At 36.6% G+C, this 27,330-nt stretch overlaps 1 protein-coding gene across 1 annotated transcript in view; it reads right to left on the bottom strand.

Annotated features, from left to right (window-relative positions):
- BNIP3 (BCL2 interacting protein 3) overlaps positions 1 to 27,330 on the bottom strand; it is an 87,043-nt gene extending 59,713 nt beyond the window's left edge. The window contains exon 1 of the mRNA XM_067786666.1: positions 26,666 to 27,330. Within this exon, the coding sequence (XP_067642767.1) occupies positions 26,666 to 26,708 (43 nt within the window). The 5' untranslated portion in view covers positions 26,709 to 27,330. The remainder of the gene's footprint in view (positions 1 to 26,665) is intronic.

The raw sequence follows: 27,330 nt of genomic DNA, 5'->3' as shown, positions 1-27,330 counted from the left end.
CGGCAGATGTTCCTCCCATTGCTCCCGCTTGTGTTTGTCTACAAGCTGTCTGGTGCGCAGATTTATGTCCCTAATTTGAGGGTCGCCAGGGTCTTACTGTTTTACAAGATCATTTTCTCTCTTTAAAGTTGCGGCCCACGTTGAAAAATGTGGGCGGATTTCACGGACTCTTCCAGCGGTAATGAAACTAACCAACGCGGATTCAATTACTTTGGGGAAACCACGTTCCCTTCGTTTGATGGACATTAGTCGGGATTGGGAGGGCACTGAAAAGATTATCTGTGCATTTTTCATATTTTTCCACTGTCCTTTTTTAAAGTTGATGAAAGTGCATTTCTCAGATGTTATGTTTTTTTGTGTGAGTGCAAGCGAGAGGAGTATGGATAGGTAGGTGGACGAATGACAATGATACCAGCAGCTTGCAGCTGTCGCAGGTTACAAGTTCTACGCTTATGATGGATATGTCTGTTGAGCTATGCCAAATTCCTACCACTCGTATGGGGGCGTCCTTGTTCATTGTGCAGATAATACTGTATATTAGTTAATTGGAAACCAATTTATACTTAGCTCGCAGTTAGCTTCTTTTCCTGCTGGGTAAGTACATACATATGTATCTACTATGATGAGTTGAAACATTACGTTTGATATAGAAATGTTTACATCTAATTTATGCATAGGTGAGAATGACTTAACATTTGAAAGCATACTCTTGTGGTAGTTTTCATTGCTTTTCTCTCTGCTTTCTTTATTTTAAATAAAATACGCCTTTGATTTGAAGCACTCGAAACACAATGCGTCATTCAGGTGAATTTTAATTTATTTATTCTATCCAGAAGTTATAAATATTTACTCGTGCGTATGTATTTAAGTAAGAACATGTATGTGACGTCAATATCGGCGTTGCGGTTTACGAAGTGAAGGTGGGGAGGCAAATGAATAACACTTCAAAATAAGTAAATAAATTAGTTTTGAATTTTAAACAATAACGAGAGGGACTATTTGATCATGAAAAACTCCATTTCTGGCTTAGTGGAGGACCACTACGTTGCCGGTTCGAAAACGTCCTATTCCCATAAATATTTATTTATTTGTTTGTAGTCATATATGATGAGAGTATGCTGATGACATTGATATCATCGGCCTAAACACCCGCGCCGTTAGTTCTGCTTACTCCAAACTGGAAAAAGAAGCGGTAAAGATGGGTTTGATGGTGAATGAGGACAAAACGAAGTACCTGGTGTCACCGAGCAAAGAGTCAGCGCATATGCGCCTTGGCAACCACGGTACTGTTGGCAGCCATAATTTCGAAATAGTAAAAGACTTCGTTTATTTGGGAACCAGCATCAACACTAGCAACAACATCAGCTCTGAAATCCAGCGAAGAATCACTTTTGCCAATAAGTGCTACTTTTGACTAGGTAGGCAATTGAAAAGTAAAGTCTTATCTCGGCAAACGAAAATCATACTCTACAAGTCACTTATCGTACTCGTCCTGCTATATGGGGCAGAAGCATGGACCATGACAACAGCAAAAAAAAGATCGTTATTCCTAAGACAACGCTGCGGGACATGGAAAAATATACGTTCAAGTAAAAGAGGGCAATCTATTATACCATTTATATGTCGAACACTGTTGAGAGGGAGAGAATAGTTCTTCTCGAGTATAACGATTTCAGGTTGATTAATTTGCATCTGGCATTATATAGTGGAAGTGGGTCTATAAAATTTAATGAACGTAGAGCATAGTGCAAAAAACACCTTTTGAACACGTTCAAATCGCTTGATATGACAATCAAAATAAGGTCTCCAAATGAAGACCGCATATTCAAGTTTGGAGGCAACAAGTGACGTGTATAAGAGCTTCAGCGTATACGGATCACTAAAGTTCGAATTAAACCGACGGATGAAAGCAAGCACAGCATACGATTTAGCTATAGTGCTGTTGATATGGCTCAATAATGAAAACTTAGCATCGAAAATAACACTTAGGTCGGATACATCATTCAGGGTGGATAGATTAGAGTTGCCAATGGAATAGGATGTGGGAATAGAGGAACGAGACTTCGAAAACGACACATGGAAACATTTACTAACATTAAGATGTCGATTTTTTTGGCGGCCACCGTGGTGTGATGGTAGCGTGCTCCGCCTACCACACCGTATGCCCAGGGTTCACACCCCGGGCAAAGCAATATCAAAATTTTAGAAATAAGGTTTCTCAATTAGAAGAAAATTTTTCTAAGCGGGGTCGCCCCTCGGCAGTGTTTGGCAAGCGCTTCGGGTGTATTTCTGCCATGAAAAGCTCTCAGTGAAAACTCATCTGCCTTGCAGATGCCGTTCGGAGTCGGCATAAAACATGTAGGTCCTGTTCGGCCAATTTGTAGGGAAAAGCAAGAGGAGCACGACGCAAATTGGAAGAGAAGCTCGGCCTTAGATCTCTTCGGAGGTTATCGCGCCTTACATTTATTTTTTATTTATTTAAGATGTCGATTTTTTTACACCACAAAACAACGTTGTTTACATCATTCTGAATTCTAGATGAATAAGACAGAGAACGAACAGAGGAGTAAATTTTAAGAACATCAGCGTATAGCAGAAAATTGGAGAAGGTAAAACATTCACAAATATCATTAATAAAAATGATAAAGAGTAAGGGTCCCAAGCGGAAATAGTAGCCGTTACCAAAGCAGTAGAAACCCTGGAAGAAAATAGCCCAAGCTGCAATCGTGTTAACTTTTATATTGAGAGTCAAGCAGCAATTAAGGCAATAATCTCGCATACCACAGCATCTAAATGCGTGTTAGAGTGTAAGCAGTCCCTGGAGAGAATCGGGACAGGGAGAAGCATACATCTATATTGGGTCCCAGGGCATATGGAAATAGATGGGAATGAAAAAGCGGATGAGCTAGCTAAAAAGGGCGCATCCCTTGAAGCTTGCTCCGTGGATGTCCCAACTAGACTGGGCGAAATTAAGCAAAGGCGAGAGGTGCACATGATCGACCAAGCAGGAAAGGCGTGGGTTCAAGCGCGGGGCTGTAAAGTGTCGAAGATTATGTGCAGGTCTTACAACCTTAGACTAACAAAGTTGCTTCTATCATTAAAAAGAGAGGACTGTAGACTGACATGACGGGTATTCTGACTGGACACTGCCTTCTGGCGTCACATGCCTTTAAATTAGGCTTGGTCAGTGATAGCAGATGTGGCAAGTGCGGGCTGGAGGAGGAAACGATCGAGCACGTTCTGTGCTCTTGCCCTGCGCTTGCCAGGCTAAGACTCCAGCTATTAGGAGTGATACAGCTGTCAGATCTAGAAGCAGCAAGTGGCTTAAATCCTAGGAAGCTTCTGGTATTTGCCAAGAGGACGGAGTTATTTTATAACATAGGTCCTGGTTTTTGATAGGGTTTTTCAGTTTGGTCGTTAAAACAAACTTCTGGTAACACTACGGACTTATTCAGTCTATGTGAGGTCCTCATGGACCGGCCAGTTCAACCTAGCCTAACCTAAGGGTCCCAGAATGCTACCTTGAGCCACACCAGAGGAGGCAATAAAGTCATAAGATGATAAATTGTCAACAACTACAATGAAGTACCGGGAAGGAAGGTATGATTCTATCCAAGATAAAAAAGTAGAGTGAGAGTCCAAATGCGCCAACTAAAAGTATGTGACTCACTTTGTCAAATGTCTTAGAAAGGTCTGTATAGATAGTGTCAACTTGCAGGTGATCATTAAAAGCAGATGTGCAGAATTCGGAAAACACGGCAAGGTTGGTGACCGTGGATCGACCAGACATGAAGCCATGCTGGTTGATAGAAATATATCTCTTGATGGAAAAACCCCACTTTTGCTTGACAATATATTCAAACAATTTAGATACGGTTGACAATTTTTATACTCAGTTGAGCAGAGCTCACAGAGTATATTAACTTTGATTGGATAACGGTTGGTTGTACAGGTATAAAGGAATCGATATAGATATAGACTTCCATATATCAAAATCATCAGGATCGAAAAAAAATTGGATTGAGCCATGTTCGTCCGTCCGTCCGTTAACACGATAACTTGAGTAAATTTTGAGGTATCTTGATGAAATTTGGTATGTAGGTTCCTGAGCACTCATCTCAGATCGCTATTTAAAATGAGCGATATCGGACCATAACCACGCTTACTTTTTCGATATCGAAAATTCGAAAAACCGATAAAGTGCGATAATTCATTACTAAAGATGGATAAAGCGATGAAACTTGGTAGGTGAGTTGATCTTATGACGCAGAATAGAAAATTAGTAAAATTTTGGACAATGGGCGTGGCACCGCCCACTTTTAAAAGAAGGTAATTTAAAACTTTTGCAAGCTGTAATCTGGCAGTCGTTGAAGATATCATGATGAAATTTTGCAGAAACGTTACTCCTATTACTATATGTATGCTTAATAAATATTTGCAAAATCGGAGAACGACCCCGCCCACTTTAAAAAAAAAATTTTAAAGTCAAATTTTAACAAAAAATTTAATATCTTTACAGTATATAAGTAAGTTATGCCAACATTCAACTCCAGTAATGATATGGTGCAACAAAATACAAAAATAAAAGAAAATTTCAAAATGGGCGTGGCTCCGCCCATTTTCATTTAATTTGTCTAGGATACTTTTAATGCCATAAGTCGAACAAAAATTTACCAATCCTTGTGAAATTTGGTAGGGGCTTAGATTCTAGGACGATAACTTATTTCTGTGAAAAAGGGCGAAATCGGTTGAAGCCACGACCAGTTTTTATACACAGTCGACCGTCTGTCCTTCCACTCGGCCGTTAACACGATAACTTGAGCAAAAACGATATATCTTTACTAAACTCAGTTCACGTACTTATCTGAACTCACTTTGTATTGGTACAAAAAATTGCCGAAATCCGACTACGACCACGCCCATTTTTTCGATATCGAAAATTACGAAAAATAAAAAAAATGCCATAATTCTATACCAAATACGAAAAAATGGATGAAACATGGTAATTGGATTGGTTTATTGACGCAAAATATAACTTTAGAAAAAACTTTGTAAAAAAGGTGTGACACCTTCCATATTCAGTAGAAGAAAATGAAAAAGTTCTGCAGGGCGAAACAAAAAACCCTTGAAATCTTGGCAGGAATACTGTTCGTGGTATTACATATATAAATAAATTAGCGGTATCCAACAGATGATGTTCTGGGTCACCCTGGTCCACATTTTGTTCGATATCTGGAAAACGCCTTCACATATACAACTACCACCACTCCCTTTTAAAACCCTCATTAATACCTTTAATATGATACCCATATCGTACAAACAAAGTCTAGAGTCACCTCTGGTCCAACTTTATGGCGATATCTCGAAAAGGCGTCCACATATAGAACTAAGGCCTACTCGCTTTTAAAATACTCATTAACACCTTTCGTTTGATACCCATATCGTACAAACAAATTCTAGAGTCACCCCTGGTCCACCTTTATGGCGATATCTCGACACCCTGGTCCACATTTTGGTCGATATCTGGAAAACGCCTTCACATATACATCTACCACCACTCCCTTTTAAAACCCTCATTAATACCTTTAATTTGATACCCATATCGTACAAACACATTCTAGAGTCATTCCTGGTCCACCTTTATGGCGATATCTCGAAAAGGCGTCCACCTATAGAACGAAGGCCCACTCCCTTTTAAAATACTCATTACCCCCTTTCATTTGATACCCATATCGTATAAACAAATTCTAGGGTCACCCCCGATCCACCTTAATGGCGATATCTCGACACGGCGTCCACCTATAGAACTAAGCCCACGCCTTTTAAAATTCTCATTGACATCTTTCATTTGATACCCATATCGTACAAACAAATTCTAGAGTCAGCCCTGGTCCACCTTTATGGCGATATCGCTAAATGGCGTCCACCTATAGAACTATGGCCCACTCCCTCATAAAATACTATTTAATACCTTTCATTTGATACACATGTCATACAAACACATTCCAGGGTTACCCTCGGTTCATTTTCCTACATGGTTATTTTCCCTTATGTTGTCACCATAGCTCTCAACTGAGTATGTAATGTTCGGTTACACCCGAACTGAACCTTCCTTACTTGTTTAAATTGGCCTGTAGTTGGCAATATCATTTTTATTACCTTTTTTGAAAACAGGCGTAATAGAGGTAATTTTCCAGGCATCAATAAAAACACCCGAAGGAAGTGATTTATTAAAAATTATCATAAGAGGTTAAGCAACAGCAGTGCCGGTTTTGAAAAGCTAAGATGAGAAACCATCAACATCAGAACTCGTATACGACTTAATATGCAGAATATGAAGATAAAACGTACTTTACATCGAATCCGCAGGTTAAATGTTATTCAATTGAATTTTAGCAAAGCGTGTTCAAATGAAGGAGCTGATATGTTAATGCAACAACAACAACAGGCGATATGTTGCAAACAATAATAAATAAAGAGAACCACACTTTGTCAAGCAAAATACCGCATTGCATTCAAACTGATATTTCGTCAGCTTAGAGTGCAAACCTGCTAATTACCATATTTTTCCAAAAATTACTTTTTGACGCAGCTTGCAAGAGCAGGAGCTGATGCATTTACCTGGCATGACAGTAACATTAAATTCTGGCCACATAAAAAGTAAATCTACTTTATAATGAGTTCACTTCCTATGATTTAAATGAAAAATTCAAATAGTTCTTTGTCTATCATGTAAAATGTGTTATATGTCAGTTAGCAGGTTTGCACTCTAAACCAACGATTTGGTTATCGTTTCTGTATGAATAATATGACCTATAAACATAACACGCACCCGGCGATTACCCCAACACATTTATCTTATGCGTAAATAATAAAAATATTCAATTTTCCGGCTGATCTAATAGCATGTACCCACATACATATGTATGTATATACATATGTATATAAAGCTGGAGCTTATAAACAAGGGGAAGATATTAGGACAACTCTCCTAAAGTTTATAAGCCTTATTAAACTCAATATCTTGTTTAAAAAATAGATACATAATTACGAGGACGACGGTCGGGTGTTACTTTCCTATTTGTTTTGAACATAGCTCATTCACTGAGGAAACCGATCGCCCTAGACCAATCAAGCTGCTCTCTCTATGGCATAGGCCTTGCTTGAAATACACTGCAAGTGCCAGAGAGCTAGTGCGACTGATTTTTCCTCAGATAATTCGAGGAAAGCCCAACTCGACTTTCCTTTTCCAAAAAGCCATCTTATAAACCCGTAATGTCTTTAGTATTGTCAAGGCCTTGGCTGTAATATCTATACTATTGTCTAGGTAATTCTCCCATTTGTCTTGAAAAAAGGTTGATGCTTCTTTTTCGGATATGGATACGGGTGCAAGTACGTTTCGGTTACAAGAACAATTAACGTACTACTTTTAGATTTACAAGACCTACCCTCAGGCCTCTTATTTCAGGCTCCGAAAAGAATTATGTACCATATGATAATGGCCCTCCATAAATCCATTTAATAGTTCGATATTAGCCGTATTTTTTTCACACGCGTATACGCTTACGTTTGCGCGTAAAAAAAACGCTTATCCTCGCTTAAATAATGCTTAGATATCCATCTAGCGGCAGTGGTTAAATAACCAGCTACAGCACAGGGTGTACCGAAAAGCGGAGACACAATCCTCTGATGGTCATAGGGTATAACATATAGCTGAATCAGTTGCGATGAATTGTGGACTCGCATAGAATACATAGAATTAGTGTAGAGGGTGAAACATACACACATATTTCAGTTACATCTGAGTATAATGCGTATTGAAACTGAGTAGGACAAATTTTATGCGCAGCAATTTCAGAGGTGTATTTAAAGTTTGTCGCTTAGCAGTCCATATAAAGTTTAAGCGTAAACGTTTATAGAAGTAAAAAAAAACACAGTTATGAATTATTTTATTGTTATTTAGCAAATAAAACCATTATTTAGTTAAAACAAGCGTACAACTCATACTTGATATCACTTTTAACACTTTACGACATTTTTACGAAGGCAGTATAAAGCTTAGTATTTCGTTTATCAATACCTTGAATTCCCTCGAGGTAGTCCCTCAGAGTGTACTACTTGCAGTTCAGAGATTATTTCAATGACGTTAACCACATCGAGTCCTTTGGAAGCGGGACTATAAGCTGCGTGGAAGGTAGCTTAATCTGTGGAAGCTAGCCACGCAGTGTTTTCAGGAGAATTAAAAGTCTTATTGGCCTACAAGTCATTGGCTTCTGACTGGTTTAGTTCGCCTATTTTAGTAAAAACTTTTAATGAAAATATAGCCTACGCATCGCATGGCTTCCGGGGCAGTACCATCTTGTAAGCAACTTGAAAAAATGCTTAATACATCGGGTATCAATTTTCCGTCACCGATTTGTAATATGACCCGTCCCACCGACTTGAAAATATCGAATAATTTGATACCCACAGTATCTTATGCTGGTCCACGAGGTTTTGACGTCGCTTTTAGTTGACAAGCGCGATTCCACGGCATTTATGGCACCTGCATATACTGGAAAATGGCTCCATCAACACCTCTGTAGTTACCCGGCTGGTGAGGTTAATTTGTCATTTATTTTCTTTGCTTGCTAAACCCCAGCCCAGATACTATTTATTTACGCTCCATCCTAATATGCACGGTACGTGGTTTTCCTTTGTTGTCATGGTTTATGCACGTTTATGGTATTTTAAGTAATCAACATCAAATAAGGAGGGAAACGTGATAATATATACAAATGTACATATGTATATGAAATCAAATGAATAAAATGCAAAGAAATTGCGCAGAAGTGAAAATTGTTGTTCCCTACGTGTAGCGACTACCAAAACAACAGCAAATAACAGAAGACCGCCATACTCCCACCACCAAACATTACTTGGTCTACACAGACGTCAACGTGTAGGATAACAAAAACAAAAGCTAACTCTGGTATGATGGGAAATGAAAAGGACGAAATTGCAGAGACGTAAAAAGAGTAAGCTTCTTTTCTTCTAATACATATAAACTTTGAAGTACAGTAGGTGAAATACTCTATGTTGTTTTATTATGAGGCAAAAAGCATGATGAAGTAAGTAAAATGCTAATTAAAGTACGTTAATTTAGTTACACAATGAGGTAATAAAACTGTTTACCATTCCCATAACAGTTGTGCCTAGTGATAGAACGATACGAGTACTGAGTAAGTAGTATCGATACTTTCCAAAAAATACTCGAGTATTTCGTACTCGATAATTTTTTCCAAGTACTGAGTAAAGTATCGATACTTTACCTCGATAATTTTCCCCCATACTTTACCAAGTGCCGATGGTCTACATGTATAAGATCAACAAAGTTCAGTCCATTAAATGAGCATTAATTGCCATACGCCGGCACATCAACTCGTCGCTTGTGTAGCTGAAGGATCAAGACTCGCTTTTGGACCAACTGTGTGTCTCAGTTCGCGGCATCTCTGAAATTTTTATCTGTGTGTCATACATTCCACCGTCTAGTCTAGACTCACTTTATAAGTCTCATGTAGATAATATTACTGATTTAGTTCGTTCTTGTGATAGTGGTGACTTTTGCATATTGGGTGACTTTAATTTACCTAATATTGAATGGTCTTACGTCGATAATAACTACTCATTGGTTCCGAACAATGTAAACACCACTTCTGAGATTTACCTTATTGACAGTTTCTCAAGTGTTAGTCTTTCTCAGATCAACGGCTTCACCAATCAACTGTCGAGAATTCTTGATCTTATCTTTCTTAATGATAATTTTAGCTGTACGGTCACCGAATGCCTGGAACCGTTGCCGTACTCTGGTTTGCACCACATTCCGCTTATTCTCGAAGTAGAATTCTATAACTTCGAAAGTATTGGAACTCTGAATGAGGATCCTACTTTTTCATTTAGACGTGGAAATTGTGATTGTATATATCAGGAAGTTTCTTCCGTTGATTGGGAAGCCCTGTTTCGTGGGTGTGATCTTGCTCGATGCTTCAGCTTATTTAAAAACGTTGTAAATCAAATCTGCATAAACAATATACCTCAGAAAATGAAGCGGTGTTACAGAATACCATGGTATACTAGAAAACTAAAGAGGCTTAAGAATCAGAGGAATAGGTTTTACAAAAAGTTCAAGGCCACTAAGCTAATGGCGTATAAAGAAAAATACCTGCGTTATTCCAAATCATTCAAAGCGTTAGGCAAGAGGCTCCATGGTAACTATGTTCGTAATTTTGAATCCGACATTAAGGAAAACCCTAGGGCATTCTGGACTTATGTAAATTCCAAAAAACGATGCTCAAGTATCCCTGCCTCAGTCATCTATAATTCTGAGCATGCTTCATCAACAGCTGAAGCGGCCAATCTTTTTGCAGCCTTCTTCTGCTCCAATTTCGTTACGCCACCGGAAGACCCGCAGGAGTTGCCCACTGTGGTTGACAGTCCCATTAACTTTGGTGCGCTGACTCTATCAATTGAAGATATGGTCGATGGAATCCAGAATATTAAATCATCTACCCATACTGATATTGACGGCTTATCGTCTTATCTTTTGAAAAATTGTTTGGCTCTGGCATTTCCCCTCCTTTTAATTTTTAACAAATCTTTAGAGTGCGGCGAATTTATTGATGCGTGGAAGATAACCTTCATCAGCCCTATTTTCAAGTGTGGTAGCAAGAACAATGTCGCGAATTATAGGCCCATTGCAAAATTATCATCTGTTTCAAAATTATTCGAGTACATTGTGAAACAAAAAATGTACTTTGCTGTTAAACCTCTAATCACTGAAAATCAGCATGGTTTTATGGCCGGTAGATCCACTGTAACAAACCTGTCTATCTTCTCTGATTTTTGCATGTTCAAAACCAAAAAGTTTTCAGGAGAGAGAAAAAACTGTGATGATTTTATCATATGAACCGGACTTTTTTCAATGCCATACTAAAAGCAACGATGCAATTTTTGGAGCCAATGTTGCTTATGTATTTACCCAAATAAGCCTCCTACGCTAAATTTTGTTACTTACAGGAATATACACCAGATTTAGTACAAACTTACGGCTATTTGCACGCATTGGAGAGTAAATAGTTATCACTTATTAACGTACTTACACTTTATTCGAACTTAATGAATTCATCAAAAAGAGAAATTAGCAAGTTTACATAACAGGAGGTACAAAAGTTCAGCAGGTCCGTAAGTCTAGTTTATGCCTCTTTTCAAATCTAATGACTAAGATTGTCATAGAACGCATGATAATCTTTCGGAATCATATTTTTGAGATCCTGTAAGTGTTTAAATCGTTCCTCTTTTATTTTCAATGGTGAATTTTACACCTTCTAACGACCCCTTCAAATGAGTTCTTCCTGCTTCTCTTCTCAAGCAAAGTCCACTCATCATCGAATGAGAGTTTGTAAAAAAATCGCCAGATAGCGTGTATTTAATGGCTCTCAAGTCATTAACTTTGGGGTCTCCAGTCGAGCGGCCTGGTCAGATGGAGTCCATTGGTCCCAATTTAGAGAAGTCCATGAATGAGGTGTGGTCCAAGTACTCAACTTCATATGGACAGGGGTTGGTCCACGCATTCTGAATCACTTGCAGATAGTCTGCTGGCGTGTATATCACTTTGTTTTTCAATTTGCGTTCAATTTGAGCGTGAATGGAGTCACACTCCATCTGAGTGTGACCAACCTCGAGATATTTTTGAATAATATTCATGTTGAGCTCACCACTTAGTTTCAGTAGAGAATTCGATAGGTTCTGGTACATATTTTGGTACCCTGCTCCATCGCTCCACAGGATCACGTCCTGTCCTTCCGAGAGGGTGGGGGCTATCCGACGGATGTATTTCACAAAGAGAGTCGCAAATTCGTTGAACGTTCTTCCACCTTCAGCCTCATGCCACACGTAGCATACAACATGATGATTCTTGTTGTTGAACACCGTGAAATTATGCGTGCATAACTTCATTTTGTAATAAAGTGCCGATGCATTGAACCCGTTTGGACATAGGAGGACTCCTTGCATGTCCAGTGTTGCAACAAAGTGGGGCCCATTGCTGTCCCCTTCTTTCTCTTTTCGTGCCGCAGTCTTCCGCTTTTGATGGGCTTCATAATCCTCTAGCAAACAATTTCCAGCTTTGAAACTCACGCAAAGATCACATTGATCTTTTCGCGGTTTATAAATTGAAAGACGTCGTTGATTGTACTCCTCATCAAATTTTGAGTAAGAAAGTGCACATGCCCCAGAGATTGTAGACATCCCTCTTGGTTTGGAATATCGGCTCGAGGTAAAATGTAGTTGTATTTTTGCGGCAGTAATGCGACTCCATGCGAGGCAACCTGCTGAAAAAGTTATTGATAGTTATTTTAGGAGATAACTCTTTCTTCAGCTGTGCCAATTTCCACTTCTTCTTTCTTCTTTCTTTCTGCTCATTTTCGTCAATACAGCTCTTCACAAAATCAAAAGTTACATCAAAACAGAACTGTTTGGCGCAAACGCGAACTCTCTTTTCTTAAAATTTGAGGTGGTAGTCCAACGTTTGGCTCCTTCTACTTTTTTCCAGCGGCACTGGAGCGCTTTATCTTTCAAACTTCTTTTGCAGTTGCATGGAGGTTGTAGTTGTTTTGAGGAGCGCTCAACCTTGTAGTCCCATCCACAGTTTTCTCCTTTATTTTTTCTGATTCCGTGGTAACTTTCACCCATTTCTTTTTTTCTGGTTTATCCTTCCATTAGCAGTTCCTTTTGAAATTCTCCTCATCTTTTTTTCTTTTGGTTCGATTGCCAATTCACGCCCACTTTGAGCTCGGTGAGCTTCTGCGTTTTCAGCTCCAGTCTCTTCCGGCTCATCAACCTTTTCCAAATCTGACTGGCTACTATCAGTTTCTACCGGAACGTACTCTTCATCAGTGCCGAAATCATCTACAGCAGCACTTTGAATGGATTCTTCATTCTCATCGACAGAGAGGGCCTCTTTTGAAGGGAATGACACAGGCACTTTACTCATTTTCAAAATTTAAATGATTTTTTTTTTCATTCACAATTTGAATAAAAACAATTATTAAACGTAATTTAAACTTAAAAAGTTATAAACTTTATTAATATAGCGCGAATGTGGAGATCGAACTGAGGCAAGAGCAATTAACATTTTTCTAACTAGCAAGCCACAGGAAGCGGTAATAAGAGTGTTAGATTCCAATAAACGGTAGTTACAATGTTTCTTCCTTTCTTTCTTTGCAGGGCGAAAAAAGGGAGGTATTTTTTTAGCATATAGTCATATACAAACATATTATTTTCAGTTATTTTTCTAGTCAACAAACTTAAACTGGGCATTTGTTTTATTTTTATCTTATCTTAATCTAATTTAACCAAAATTTAAAATTTAAAAAATTAAAAATTTAAAGTTTTGTAGTATTGTTTTTGATATGCTTGTTTTCTAGCATCTTTTATTTATTTATTTAAATGAATTATATGAATTATGTTTGTTGTACTACAAAAGACAATTTGTCTTATTGTACTAATGTATTTTTTCCGAATAAATGAAATGAAATGAAATGAAATGAAATGAAATAATACTCATACTACCAACAACTTTTATCATTCCTCTATTTACTCTCTCATATCTCATATAATTTATTTATCGGTATAAACTCTCTAGTTTTACTCATTAGTTTCTTTATCAGTAGGCACCTTACTACCAGCTCATTTTCCAGTGTTACAACAACTCCCAATTGATGAGTGTGACGTAGAATGGAAGAGAACCCAGTTCTGAATACTATGATACTATTTTTTTTATAATTAGATTACAAAAAAAACCAAAAATACTCATATTTTCGAGGCAAGGTCTTGCTCCATCACAGTCACAATAACTTACAGGGATTTGCATTGTGATTTGAAGGTTTCAAACTTACAGGTTATTACATTTCACCACTGAAAAGAAACGGAAAGTTGTAACCCGATTTTGGCTGCATTTTAATGCGCGCAAGTCCACGATCTATGGGAAAGGCTCAGAACCTTATTTTTGGAAAAATAGTGACTTACAGGGTTTTGCAGTGGGGCTGTCGATATCTTCTTTTAATGACCGTTGTCAAGTTGATACTGTGTACACCGACTTCTCAAAATCATTTGATAAAGTTAGTCATTCTATCCTGATTTCTAAATTGACTCGATGTTTTTATCATGGATTAAATCATACCTCCACCAGCGTAGCTGTGTTGTGGTTATAGACAATAACTCTTCAAACACATTCACAGCCACCTCCAGGGTGCCTCAAGGTAGCATACTTGGCCCATTACTTTTTAAAATTTTTATAAATGATATTTCCACCTGCTTCCAGCACTCTAATTTTCTATTATACGCTGATGATCTAAAGATTTTTAATATCATCGCAAACTCAGACGACGTGATCAAAATGCAATCTGATTTAGATAACGTTGCTGTTTGGTATCGTGCCAATAACTTGCCACTAAATGTTAGCAAATGCTTTCTTGTAAGCTTTTCTAAATCACGTGGCCTCATTCCCACTTCCTACTCTCTCGATGGTACCCACCTCTCAACTCTTAACGAGATAAAGGACTTGGGTGTTGTCTTCGATTCGAAATTTTCTTTCACGACTCATATAAATTCTACTATTGCTAAGGTGTATTCACTTCTGGCTTTTATTAGGCGTTCCTGCACAGACTTCACGGATCCCTACACCCTCAAGTTATTGTTCACTGCACTAGTTCGTTCGAAGCTGGAATATGCCTGTTTTATTTGGAGGCCGTATCATGAATGCCATATTGTTAGGCTTGAACGTGTGCAGAAAGCGTTTGTTTGGTTCGCGCTGCGCTCGATGAACTTTTCTGAACCGATTCCATCTTATAAATCCAGGTGCTCACTTATCAAATTAGAGTCCCTGGAATGCAGAAGAACTGTCCTATCGCTCACGTTTGTTTATGACATCATTAATGGTGTAGTTGATGCACCTTGTCTCCTCAGGAGTCTCCGATTCCATATACCTATAAGGCCTCTTCGTAATATACCTATTTTCTATACGGATTGTGTCCGAACCCTCTATGCCTCAAACGCACCTTTGCTTAGAGCTATGACCGACTTTAATCGCATCTCTGATTCTTCAGCTATTGATTTTGCTCTTTCTAAGTTTACTTTTAAAACAATACTTACTGATATCTTTTCAAACAGATAAATGTGCTGGTCAATCTCTTCATAGCATATAAGTTTTATTGTGTCTATACTCATCTTATGTACTATACTATTAAATAATTATCTAATTTTAATTTAACATTGTTTTCTAGTCTGTAAGGGCTTTAAATGCCATAGACTGAAATAAAGAAATATGAAATATGAAATTAGATCGTAGACGATGCGGTAAAAGCTCCGCACTCAGTTTATCCGGACTTTTTGGTAATGGTTGAATGGGACAGGATTTCTGCATATGGTGGTAAAAGAAAAGTACGTGAATCACTAGCCCCAACAAAATAATGAAAAGATTCTTTTCAATACATTTAAACTTTTCATGCAATAGAGCTTTTTCGTTCTTCTATGAAACTTTAGTGGATGGAGTTAGTTAGCAGTTTTTACAGCATCGTTGAGGATATATTATTGGTATTGGAAATGGTCGAAATCAGATTATATCCACGCTCACTTTGGGAAATGGAAAAAAGGAACAATGCTTTAACAAATACTGATGAAGTGGGGGAACTTGACGAATGGTTAAAAAAATGTTACGAGGTACAATATACATAAGTTTATTACAATTTCGTAAAATGGGAGTGGCGTCGCTCTCATTAAGCAGAAGAAAACTTAAAAGTTTTGCAAGCCGTAAATCCGAATCTATTGATATCTTTTTGCAATTTGACGGAATTTGGTCCTTGGTATTATATATAGATCCGATCAAAAGCGGATAAGGACCACACCCTCTTTGAAAAAAAGGGGCTTACAGTTTTAATCTTAAAGAAATTTGCAATATATATATATTTGGTACGTAACAATACTTCCAGTACAAAGTACAAAAGTTTGAAAAAAGGAAAATCGTTATGATCCCCTTCAATTTAGTTAATTTCCCCAAAAATCGTTTAGTGTCATGGAAAAAATACTTTACGCGATTTACCTCCGCGGAGATCTAGACCGAGCTGCTCTTCCAATTTGTGTAGCGCTATTTTTTATTTCCCTTACAAATTGCGGGATAGACCTGCATATTTCATGCCGGTTCCTAACGGCATCTGCGATGCAGATGAATTTTCACTGGGAAACTTTCATGGGAGAAATACACTCCGCGTGCTTGCGAAACCACTGACGAAGGGCAACCCAATGCCATAAGTCGATCAAAGATCTTTTAATCATTTATGTTCATGACGTTTCCTTAAAATATATGTAAGAGCACACATACCTAATTGTGTTCGGTTTCGTTCAAACTTAAACTTCCTTACTTGTTTTCTACTAAATTCAAAACATAAGATCTCATTTAAAAAAAGTTTTCTCGCTTTTGATAAAACTTCCGAAGTACTCACTTGGATCGAGTATACTCGATACTTTTTACTGAGTATGTGTACAAGCATCGATACTTTGATCCGAGTATTTTATATGAGTACCGGTATCGACAATTTTTTTTAAAGTTCTATCACTAGTTGCGCCTAAGCACCATCCCCAATTTACAGCCCCAGAATCTTCGTAACAGTATACATATTTGCTGTTGCATGCGTTAAAACAAAACGTTGCAGTTTTCAAATAAAATTCACTACTCAAATATTTGCTTCAATTATACCTTTCATGAACATGAAATGGTATATTAACTTTGGTCCGATGTTTGTAACGTTGAGAATTATAGAAGATAGACTCACCATTAAGTATACCGACTTGATCAGGGCGACGAACTGAGTTGATATAGCCATGTCCGCCTGTCCGTCCGTCTGTCTGTTTGAACGCAAACTAGTCCCTCAAATTTTGAGATATCTCAATGAAATTTGGCACAAGGATGTATTTTTGTATTATATTAGACATTAGTCGGATCCGGTAGGATCGGACCACTATAACATATATCTCCCATACAACCGATCGTTCAGATAAGACGATTTTGGTCATTCCTGCCGCAATTTAGAAAGTATAAACGTGAAACTCGGTGATATATATTTTAATATATCATAGAAGATTTTCTGACAAAATTACTTTGATCCGAGCTATATGTATATAGTATATACCTATCCCATACAACCGATCGTTCAGATAGAAAGATTTTTGGCCATTTCTCTCTTAGTTTCCAATATAAAAACGTGAAACTTGGTGATATATATTCTAATATATCATAGATTTCCTGTAAAAATAATTTCGACCGGAGCTATATATATTATATATCCCATACAACCGATCGTTTAGATAAGGGGGTTTTTTGCCATTTTTTATTTTATATTTATCTTAAAAATCGTTTAGGCATGTACATCTGTTCACTATATATTTCTTATTTTATACATCTGATTATTTGGAGATTACGAACGGGATACGATTATTGTTCAGCCCTATTCATGAAAGGTATGAAGTCTTCGGCACAGCCGAAGACAGTCCCGTCCTTACTTGTTTTAAATTATTTTATGTTCAACTTTGAAATTCTACAAATAACATTAATTATTATTTTAGAATAACTAAAGTGTAGCTTTTGAAATCACTGGCAAAGTGCTTAAATAGGTAAATATGAATAGAGGTGGGTGGGGGTATCAATTTTGATGTGTGCAACCATGCGAAGCTGATATATGTATGTAATTTCATTTAATTTTTCGAATTTTGTTTTGATTTTTAATTTCGTTAGTCTCGAACTGTGCCTACGTGCCGCTCAAGCAGTAACCAGTAAAGTTAAACAAAATCGCGCACAAAAACAGAAGACAACAAAAGCATCTCCAGATGGCATACGTGTACGCTAACAAATGGAAAATGGCGTCAAAACAAAATCACGAATACCAGACTCGAACAGCTGCTGCTATGGTGGTGAGATCCAACAACTGTCCATGAATAGGTATACAAAGCTGACAAAACAAAAGCTTTAGCTTGCTTACAAATCAACAATAATACAAAACAAGTAAGGAAGGCTAAGTTCGGGTGTAACCGAACATTACATACTCAGTTGAGAGCTGTGGAGACAAAGTAAGGGAAAATCACCATGTTGTAAAAAGAACCTAGGGTAACCCTGGAATGTGTTTGTATGACATGTGTATCAAATGGAAGGTATTAAAGAGTATTTTAAGAGGAAGTGGGCCATAGTTCTATAGTTGGACCCCATTTAGGGATATCGCCATAAAGGTGGACCAGGCCTGACTCTAGAATTTGTTTGTACGATATGGGTATCAAATGAAATGTGTTAATGATAATTTTAAAAGGGAGGGGGCCTAAGTTCTGTAGGTGGACGCCTTTTCGAGATATCGCCATAAAGGTGGACCAGGGGTGACTCTAGAATTTATTTTGTACGATATGGGTATCAAATGAAAGGTGTTAATGAGTATTTTAAGAGGGCGTGGGCCTTAGTTCTATATGTGGACGCCTTTTCGAGATATCGCCATAAAGGTGGACCAGGGGTGACTCTAGAATTTGTTTGTACTCTATGGGTATCAAATGAAAGGTGTTAATGAGTATTTGAAAAGAGAGTGGGCCTTAGTTCTATAGGTGGACGCCTTTTCGGAATATCGTTATAAAAGTGGACCAGGGTTGACTCTAGAATGCATTTGTACAATATGGGTATCAAACGAAAGGTGTTAATAAGTGTTTTAAAAGGGAGTGGGCCTTAGTTCTATGGGTGGACGCCTTTTCAGGATATCGCCATAAACGTGGACCAGGGGTGACTCTAGAATGCGTTTGTACAATATGGGTATCAAATGAAAGGTGCTAATGAGTATTTTAAAAGGGCATGGGCCTTAGTTCTATAGGTGGACGCCTTTTTAAGATATCGCCATAAAGGTGGACCAGGTGTGACTCTAGAATTTGTTTGTACGATATGGGTATCCAATGAAAGGTGTTAATGAGTATTTTAAAAGGGAGTGGGCCTTGGTTCTATAGGTGGATGCCTTTTCGAGATATTGCCATAAAGGTGGGCCAGAGGTGACTCTAGAATTTTTTTGTACGATATGGGTATCAAATGAAAGGTGTTAATGAGTATTTTAAAAAGGAGCGGGCCTTAGTTCTATATGTGGACGCCTATTCGAGATATCGCAATAAACGTGGACCAGGGGTGACTCTAGAATGTGTTTGTACGATATGGGTATCAAATTAAAGGTATTAATGAGGGTTTTAAAAGGGAGTGGCCCTTAGTTTTTTTCTAAAATTATATTTTGCGTCAATAGACCAATACAATTACCATGTTTCATCCCTTTTTTCGTATTTGGTATATATGTAATTATGGCATTTTTTTCATTTTTCGTAATTTTCGATATCGAAAAAGTGGGCGTGGTCATAGTCGGATTTCGGCCATTTTTAAACCAATACAAAGTGAGTTCAGATAAGTACGTGAACTGAGTTTAGTAAAGATATATCGATTTTTGCTCTAGTTATCGTGTTAACGGCCGAGCGGAAGGACAGACGGTCGACTGTATATAAAAACTGGGCGTGGCTTCAACCGATTTCGCCTTTTTTCACAGAAAACAGTTATCGTCCTAGAATCTAAGCCTCTACCAAATTTCACAAGGATTGGTAAATTTTTGTTCGACTTATGGCATTAAAACTATCCTAGACAAATTAAATGAAAATGGGCGGAGACACGCCCATTTTGAAATTTTCTTTTATTTTTGTATTTTGTTGCAACATATCATTACTGGAGTTGAATGTTGACATAATTTACTTATATACTGTAAAGATATTAACTTTTTTTTTTAAATTTGATTTAAAAAAAAAAATTTTTTTTAAATGGGCGTGGTCGTTCTCCGATTTTGCTAATTTTTATTAAGCAGACATATAGTAATAAAAGTAACGTTCCTGCCAAATTTCATCATGATATCTTCAACGACTGCCAAATTACAGCTTGCAAAACTTCTAAATTACCTTCTTCTAAAAGTGGGCGGTGCCACGCCCATTGTCCAAAATTTTACTAGTTTTCTATTCTGCGTCACAAGTTCAACTCACCTACCAAGTTTCATCGCTTAATCCGTATTTGGTAATGAATTATCGCACTTTTTCAATTTTCGATATCGAAAAAGTGGGCGTGGTTATTGTCCGATATCGTTCATTTTAAATAGCGATCTGAAATGAGTGCCCAGGAACCTACATACCAAATTTCATCAAGATACCTCAAAATTTACTCAAGTTATCGTGTTAACGGACAGACGGACGGACGGACGGACATGGCTCAATCGAATTTTTTTTCGATACTGATGATTTTGATATATGGAAGTCTATATCTATCTCGATTCTTTTATACCTGTACAACCAACCGTTATCCAATCAAAGTTAATATACTCTGTGAGCTCTGCTCAACTGAGTATAAAAAGGTAAACAAAGAGACAAAGAAGAAGCATGTACATATGTACGATGTAACTTAAATTTAACAAGTAAGGAAGTCTAAGTTCGGACGAAACCGAACATTACATACCCAGCATTACACTTGAATTGCTGCTGTTGCTTGAAAATTTGTTCAGAATAGAACCATATGTACATATGTATGTATATGTATTATTGCGGAGCCTTGTAACACTATTTATCTATATTTCGTCTTTAAATAGCACCCATATCAAATCTGTGAAAAAGGCAGTTTCAAAAAATGTGTTGTGAGTTAAGGTGACAATGTGGATATCAATCAGAAGGTATTGAAGAAGGTATCAATATGGGAGGGTTATTATTTCAAAACCCACTTAGGTTTGGGGATATTTGCCCAACTTTTTACCATAGAATGTGTTTATACAGGCGCTTGACACATATTGCATTGGCGGGACATAAATATAGGATGCTATTACTTTCAATAAATCATTTTGCTTGAGCAGCAAAAAAAGGGCAGGGTTATTAACGAAATTTACCAACTTTTACTAGAGCATATACGCACGTTTACAGAATCTTTTATATAAAAGAATGCGATTTAACCAATTTAGTCCATTTTTACTGAAAATATTTCCTGTTAAAAGGCATACATGTGCACCAAACTTTTCGTCGAGTTATGGCTCCAGAATGGTTAGCAAATGCATTGTAAGAAAGGGGAAGTGTCACGCCAATTTTTCAAGATTTGAATTTTTTCCCATTTCTTGTTATAAATAATGGCACAAAATACAATTGGTACAAAACTATTTTTCAACAAAGTTTAAAACTATTTTTCGCTAATATTTAACTTATTATTTTTCCCTACGACCCTTTTAAAAATCTTTTATATAAAAGTGGGCGTGGTCTTTAACCGATCTCGTCCATTTTTCTAGAAATATTTCCTGCTATAGGGAAAATTTGTGTACCCAATTTTATTACGATCCGTTAATTTTTCTTCCGAGTTATGGCTCCCGAAACACAGAAAATTGCTTAGTCATAAAAGGGGCGGTGCTACGCCCATTTTTATAAATTTGAAGTTTTCCTATTTATTGTTATAAATACAATTGGAAAATGAAATAAAATTGATATAAAGCTCTTTTTTGCAAAGATATATGTAGCTTATTTTCTTCGTCCACGACCCTTTTAAAAATCTTTTATATAAAAGTGGGTGTGGTCCTTAACCGATTTCGTTAATTTTTCTTCAAAGAATTCTTTATAGTAAATGCAACATCTCTGCCGAATTTTGATTTACGATTAATAATATTTGTAAAATTGATTTTATCACAAATGGGCGGTACACGCCCATTTAAAAAAGTTTTTTCAAATTTTTATCAAAAGTCTCAATATCAGTCCACACGTCAAATTTCAACATTCTAGGTGTATTATTTACTAAATAATCAGGTTTTTTGTGTTTTCCAAAATGTTATATACATATATAAAAAGTGGGCGTGGTTATCATCCGATTTTGCTCATTTTCAATACAAATATATTCTGTGTAAGCTCGTGTACCAAATTTTGTGAAGATATCTCAATATTTACTCAAGTTACATGGCTCAATCAAATTTTTTTTCGATACTGATGATTTTGATATATGGAAGTCTATATCTATCTCGATTCCTTTATACCTGTACAACCAACCGTTATCCAATCAAAGTTATAATACCCTGTGAACAGGTACAGCTGGGTATAAAAAAAGCGCTTCAGTGTGTTTACTTTTGCTGTGGCATAAATAGCGCCTGCGCGACATCATTCAACAGGGTAGAGATTACAATATACGAACAGAAATTCGAAAGGAGCAAAGCAAAAGTTGAGAAATGACGTTTAGTAATTGTATACAGAAATTTTTGCTGCTTGTTCCGTCCTTAGAAAGGATTTTGGCGGTCGTAACTATACTGCTCACTCGGTCTTCTCTGCGTTCATATTCATAGTATACATTCAGCATACCTGTAGGTACCCAAGTACGCATTTAGGTATGATTTGTAAGTGCAGATCTATCTTGTTAAGATGCATAAGTTCAAGGCTTTCAAAAAGAATAGGAGTGTTGAATAAAATAGAATTATTATGCTTTTCGATCTATAGAGCTATTGTGGGCTAATTTTTCGGAAAATACAGATACTTAGCATATTACATTGATTGCATGTGCTCATTCTGCAGCTTCAGTAAACCGTGGCGTTTTCGAATTGCCAACCGAGATAGGGTTATAGTCTCCAAAAGCCATCGAGATACTTTTGCCCTTTTCTCAATCTAAGTTGACACTGAATCAAACTTGTAATCAAGGCTTTTGAAACCTTTAGCCGCTTTTGTGGCTAAGCATTATTCTTGCTCGTTGCCAATAAACTCTTTCAGATACGGAACACAGACCGCAAACTAGAGATCTAAAGATTTACTTTTCTGGCTGACGAATAGAAAAAAGATGATAAACAAATTTTAAGGACTACCTTTATATAAATGGACCAAAAAATAGAAAGCAATTTTTCTTTTAATACATAGTCATGTTGAATTTTGACTAAACAACTTTAACAATAGCTCTTGTAAAAGAATTTTGGGATTTAAAATTATAAAGGTGGACGCAAGTTTGAAGTCTCTAGCTCACCGGTAAGTTACTTAAAAATCGATCGCAAGATTCCCTGGGTTTTTTTCAGGGATTTTCATGGATTTTCGGCGGCTTTTGTTTTCCACGAATTGTATTGCCTTCGACTCGCAAATTATGTGCTAAGTTTCAAGTCTCTGGATCACCGAGAAGTTAGTTAAAAGTCGATCGCAAAATTTCCATTTTAAAATTAATTTTCTGTGTATCTTGGTCCGTGCGCCACCTAGCGGATTTTTTTTCACTTTCATTGTAATGTCTCCCAGATCTCAACTACATATGTTCTAAGTATCAAGTGTCTAGCTCAACGGGAAGTTACCGAAAAAGACTTTTTCGCGGGTCAAATGGAAATGAGGGGACAAACATGAAAGGGACTTAATATAAAGGTAGTAAAATATAAAAATGGATGAAGTCTCCTGCAATCGCCGCATTGTCCTTTAAATTGCACTACCTACTCCTCAGATATTTTTATGAAATCATATGCTACCTAATATATGTACATTAGACTGGGTCGATTTATTAACCGATATCCTGCCGAGCCTGCGAAAAAAACGGCGAAAGGGTTAATTTTTCGACCAAAACTCCCCAAACCCAAAAAATATATATTTTTTTTTTCAAAAAACTGTTATCGCCAACGTTTTTACAACAGTTTTTTGGAAAAAAAAAATATTTTTTGGGTTTTGGGGAGTGTTTTGGTCGAAAAATTTACCCTTTCCCCATTTTTTTTTTCGAAGGCTCGAAAATTATTTTTTTGGGTATGCGTAGTGGAACTTTTTTCCCTGAGCCCAAATCCTATCGAAAATTCGATGGCGCGATATCGGTTAACTTTCGTCCATACAAATCGAGTCAGGTTAATGTACATACATAAGCTGTCTTGCTTGTTCACTTTACGCTACCGGTCATTGCTGTCAAACACCTTGACTTGCCTTCAAAAGGTAACATTTGTTAAAAACCAAAGAAAGTGCAGTTCACGCCCATTGTAGTTCAAATGTAAATATTAAAGAATTTCTCAACACAAATATAAAGGTTACAAAAAAAATTACACAAAGACCCAACCTTTGCAAATAAGAGACGGATCTACTTTGTCAAATCACTCGGTTACGAAGTCAGCAAAGCAACAACAAGCTCAACGAAATAAATAACAAAGCGTATATGGAAAAACATAAAATGCATAAACAAAAACAGGTTACATTTATGTATGTATGTTTTAATATATGTTCCAGGAGCGTAGTCACAGCTCTACCGGGAGGTGAGAAGAAGTTTGCTTTAACATTACAAAGAAAAAAAATGTTTAATAAATTTGATTTTTCATTGAACGTAAATATTGTTAGCTTGATTCACAAACGCCCTAATACCTATATGACACTACATACTTTATTTTTGCTTGGATTCAAAGCTAAAAAAACTTGAGAAACTTTATCGGAAAGACAAATTACAAACAATTTCCAACAAGAGAGAGACCAAGAAAATAATTTCACATGTTTTTGTTTATGTTTTAAATTTAATTTTTTCATTAACATCTTTTACAACAAAAACAATGCAAATAACACGAAAAAGTTATTTCGCGCTCTGGTGGGTCACTTATTTCACACGAAAGTTCATTTTAGTTGTGTATTTAGGTCTCTTAAGCTGGCCCAACCTTTCCAGCCCATTCAAAAACGGGACCGTACTAAATTGCACAATATTTAATGCTAATTTAATACGGGTTAATTAAATTTATTACACTTGTTTTTTTTTTTTAATATCGAGGGTTGGGCTAGCTTTAAGTTTAAGCTAGCCCAACCCATATGCCCAATCAAAAACTGAAAACGTATTTAATTACAGCATATTTAATGCTAATACGGGTTCATTAAATTTATTACACTTGTTATTAAAAAAATATCGAGGGTTGGGCTAGCTTCAGTTTATTTTTAAAAAAAAACAAGTGTAATAAATTTAATTAAGCCGTATTAAATTAGCATTAATTATGCTCTAATTAAATACGTTTTCGTTTGTTGAATATGCATATGGGTTGGGCTAGCTTAAACTTAAGTAGGCCTGCCCTTATTATTTTTTTAAAAAGCAAGTGTAATAAATTTAATTAAGCCGTATTAAATTAGCATTAAATATTGTGCAATTAAGTACGGTCTCGCTTTTTGATTGGGCTGGAAAGGTTGGGCTACCTTAAGGGACCTTGTGTATTTATACATGAAATTTTCAAACTTAAAACAAAATTTTGATTTGTCAGAAAAAATTAAGAAAAAACAACCGAATGTCAAAAAAACCTAACGAAATACAAACTGGCTCGTTTGTTTTTAACCAATTAGATGTTATATTTCTTGTGTTTTCTTTGTATTTTGGAACATAGTTTACGCACTTTCACCAGTACTGAAGCCGTATTAGGAGGGAGTGCGACAAAAACTTTAAGATAAAATACAAGAAAAAATACACGAGAATAAAGGAGAGTCATATAGGTATAATAACCAACAGATTTTTCAAAAGTGCGTTTTTCGGTATTATATACTACTAAAAAATTTGAAAGTGTTAGAACCAATAACAAGGAAAAGATGCCACTTTTAAAAAAGCACCACAGTGGGTTAGAGGGCTTAGAATATACACGCGGCAAGTAAAATACCCAAATGATTGTGCAGCGCAACCCTTGCAAGAGGTTGCCAGCGCAATTTATAGCTTCTTCCCCAATTGTCAACCTCGCCTACCCGTGGCTAATCCTGTTTCTTTAGCAACCGCGGATCTGGCCATCAACATCGATAACACTCGCCAAATACTTCGGATACAAAACAACAACTACTTTTGAAAAACATTTTATTTATGAAGTGAATGTGAAAAACTGTGTTTTGCCTCTACTGTAAAATTTTAAATTTGTTGTTAGAGGCCTTTGTGTTTTAAGATTACGATATATATTTTAGGGTTTTATTACCAACGACTTGCACATGTCGTCTTAGTTGAATCAGAGACAAAACACTCCCCGAAGGTTGTAGGAAATTATGTCGGTAATTGGCTCCTAGCACTTTAAATTATTATCTACCATTACATTAATCTATTATCCGCGAATATTCTTATACTGCAATAACTAAGATAGACTTGGCCTTCTTATAAATTTGCATTTTGCTGTAATGAAATACTTTATTAGAGACGTTGTTTCAAATGCAATAAGTACAAGCATTACTTTATCTATAGAGTGGGCTGGAAGTCCGCTATTGCACCTCTGTTAACGCCCCTGATAAGTACAGTGGTCTTATAGATACATACCTACATACATTTGTAAAAAACAACTATTAAAAATAAGTCAACATATTTACTGATTGGATGCCGATAACTGACAAACAACTAAAATTTCAAGGGAACAAAAAGAAACCTCATTCCAGTAAGGTGCTATCGAGATATATGGTACCACATACTTAACTAGAGAACGAGAGAATATGCAGGAAGCTATCTATATGATAAGTAAACGTGGCAAAATGTAAGAAATTCGCTCTTTTTCGTCACACCTATCATAGAAAATAGTTGATTATCGAAATTCGACGCAGAAACGCGCAAACAATGCATATTAATTGATATTTAGAAACCACTCACCACCAAGTAAATCTTCACCCATTTTTGTTGGAGTCGAGGTCATGTTGTTGGTTTTGTGTATGTGCTTTTTGTGGTTGTTTAATACGGTTTGCAGCTGGTCTTGAATTTTCACTTCTTTGCTTATCTTTATTATGTATCACAAAACGACGGACGGCCGGATGTGTGCGTGTTTAGTTTTGTTTACTAAGCTAAATTTTAACAATCCGATATTGTTTTTTCAATTATTTTTAACTCATCAACGGCAAACAGTTAAAATACGGCACTTTTTAAATAGTGCATCAATTTATAGTCTCACAAACTTTTCCTTGTTTATAAACTGATATAAAGTGTTGAAAATATGTTTCTTTCCAGCTGAAATTCCTTTTTTAAATTGTTAAATCCGGTTTTATTTACAAACTTTAAGAGCTTTTTAATCGCCCGCAAAATTTTTTTATCCAACGAATGCGTACCTTTTTTTCTAAACTTTACACTGCCTACGACAGCAATTCTTTTACAGTCTTTCTTTTATACCCAATGAATATACCACTGCGGTAGTAGCAATAAAATTAATTAACACAATATTACTTTTGTATTGCAATGCCTACAAATTGTTTAATGCGTTTTAAACAAATGCGTCCAATGCAAGAAAATACTTTTCCGATAATAACCGTTCGCGACGAACAAAA

The sequence above is a fragment of the Eurosta solidaginis genome, chromosome 5, assembly GCF_040869045.1.
Source record: "Eurosta solidaginis isolate ZX-2024a chromosome 5, ASM4086904v1, whole genome shotgun sequence".
Classification (NCBI taxonomy): domain Eukaryota; kingdom Metazoa; phylum Arthropoda; class Insecta; order Diptera; family Tephritidae; genus Eurosta; species Eurosta solidaginis.
The sequence above is the reverse complement of the archived record's forward strand: the minus strand, read 5'-3'. Positions and strand labels throughout refer to the sequence as shown.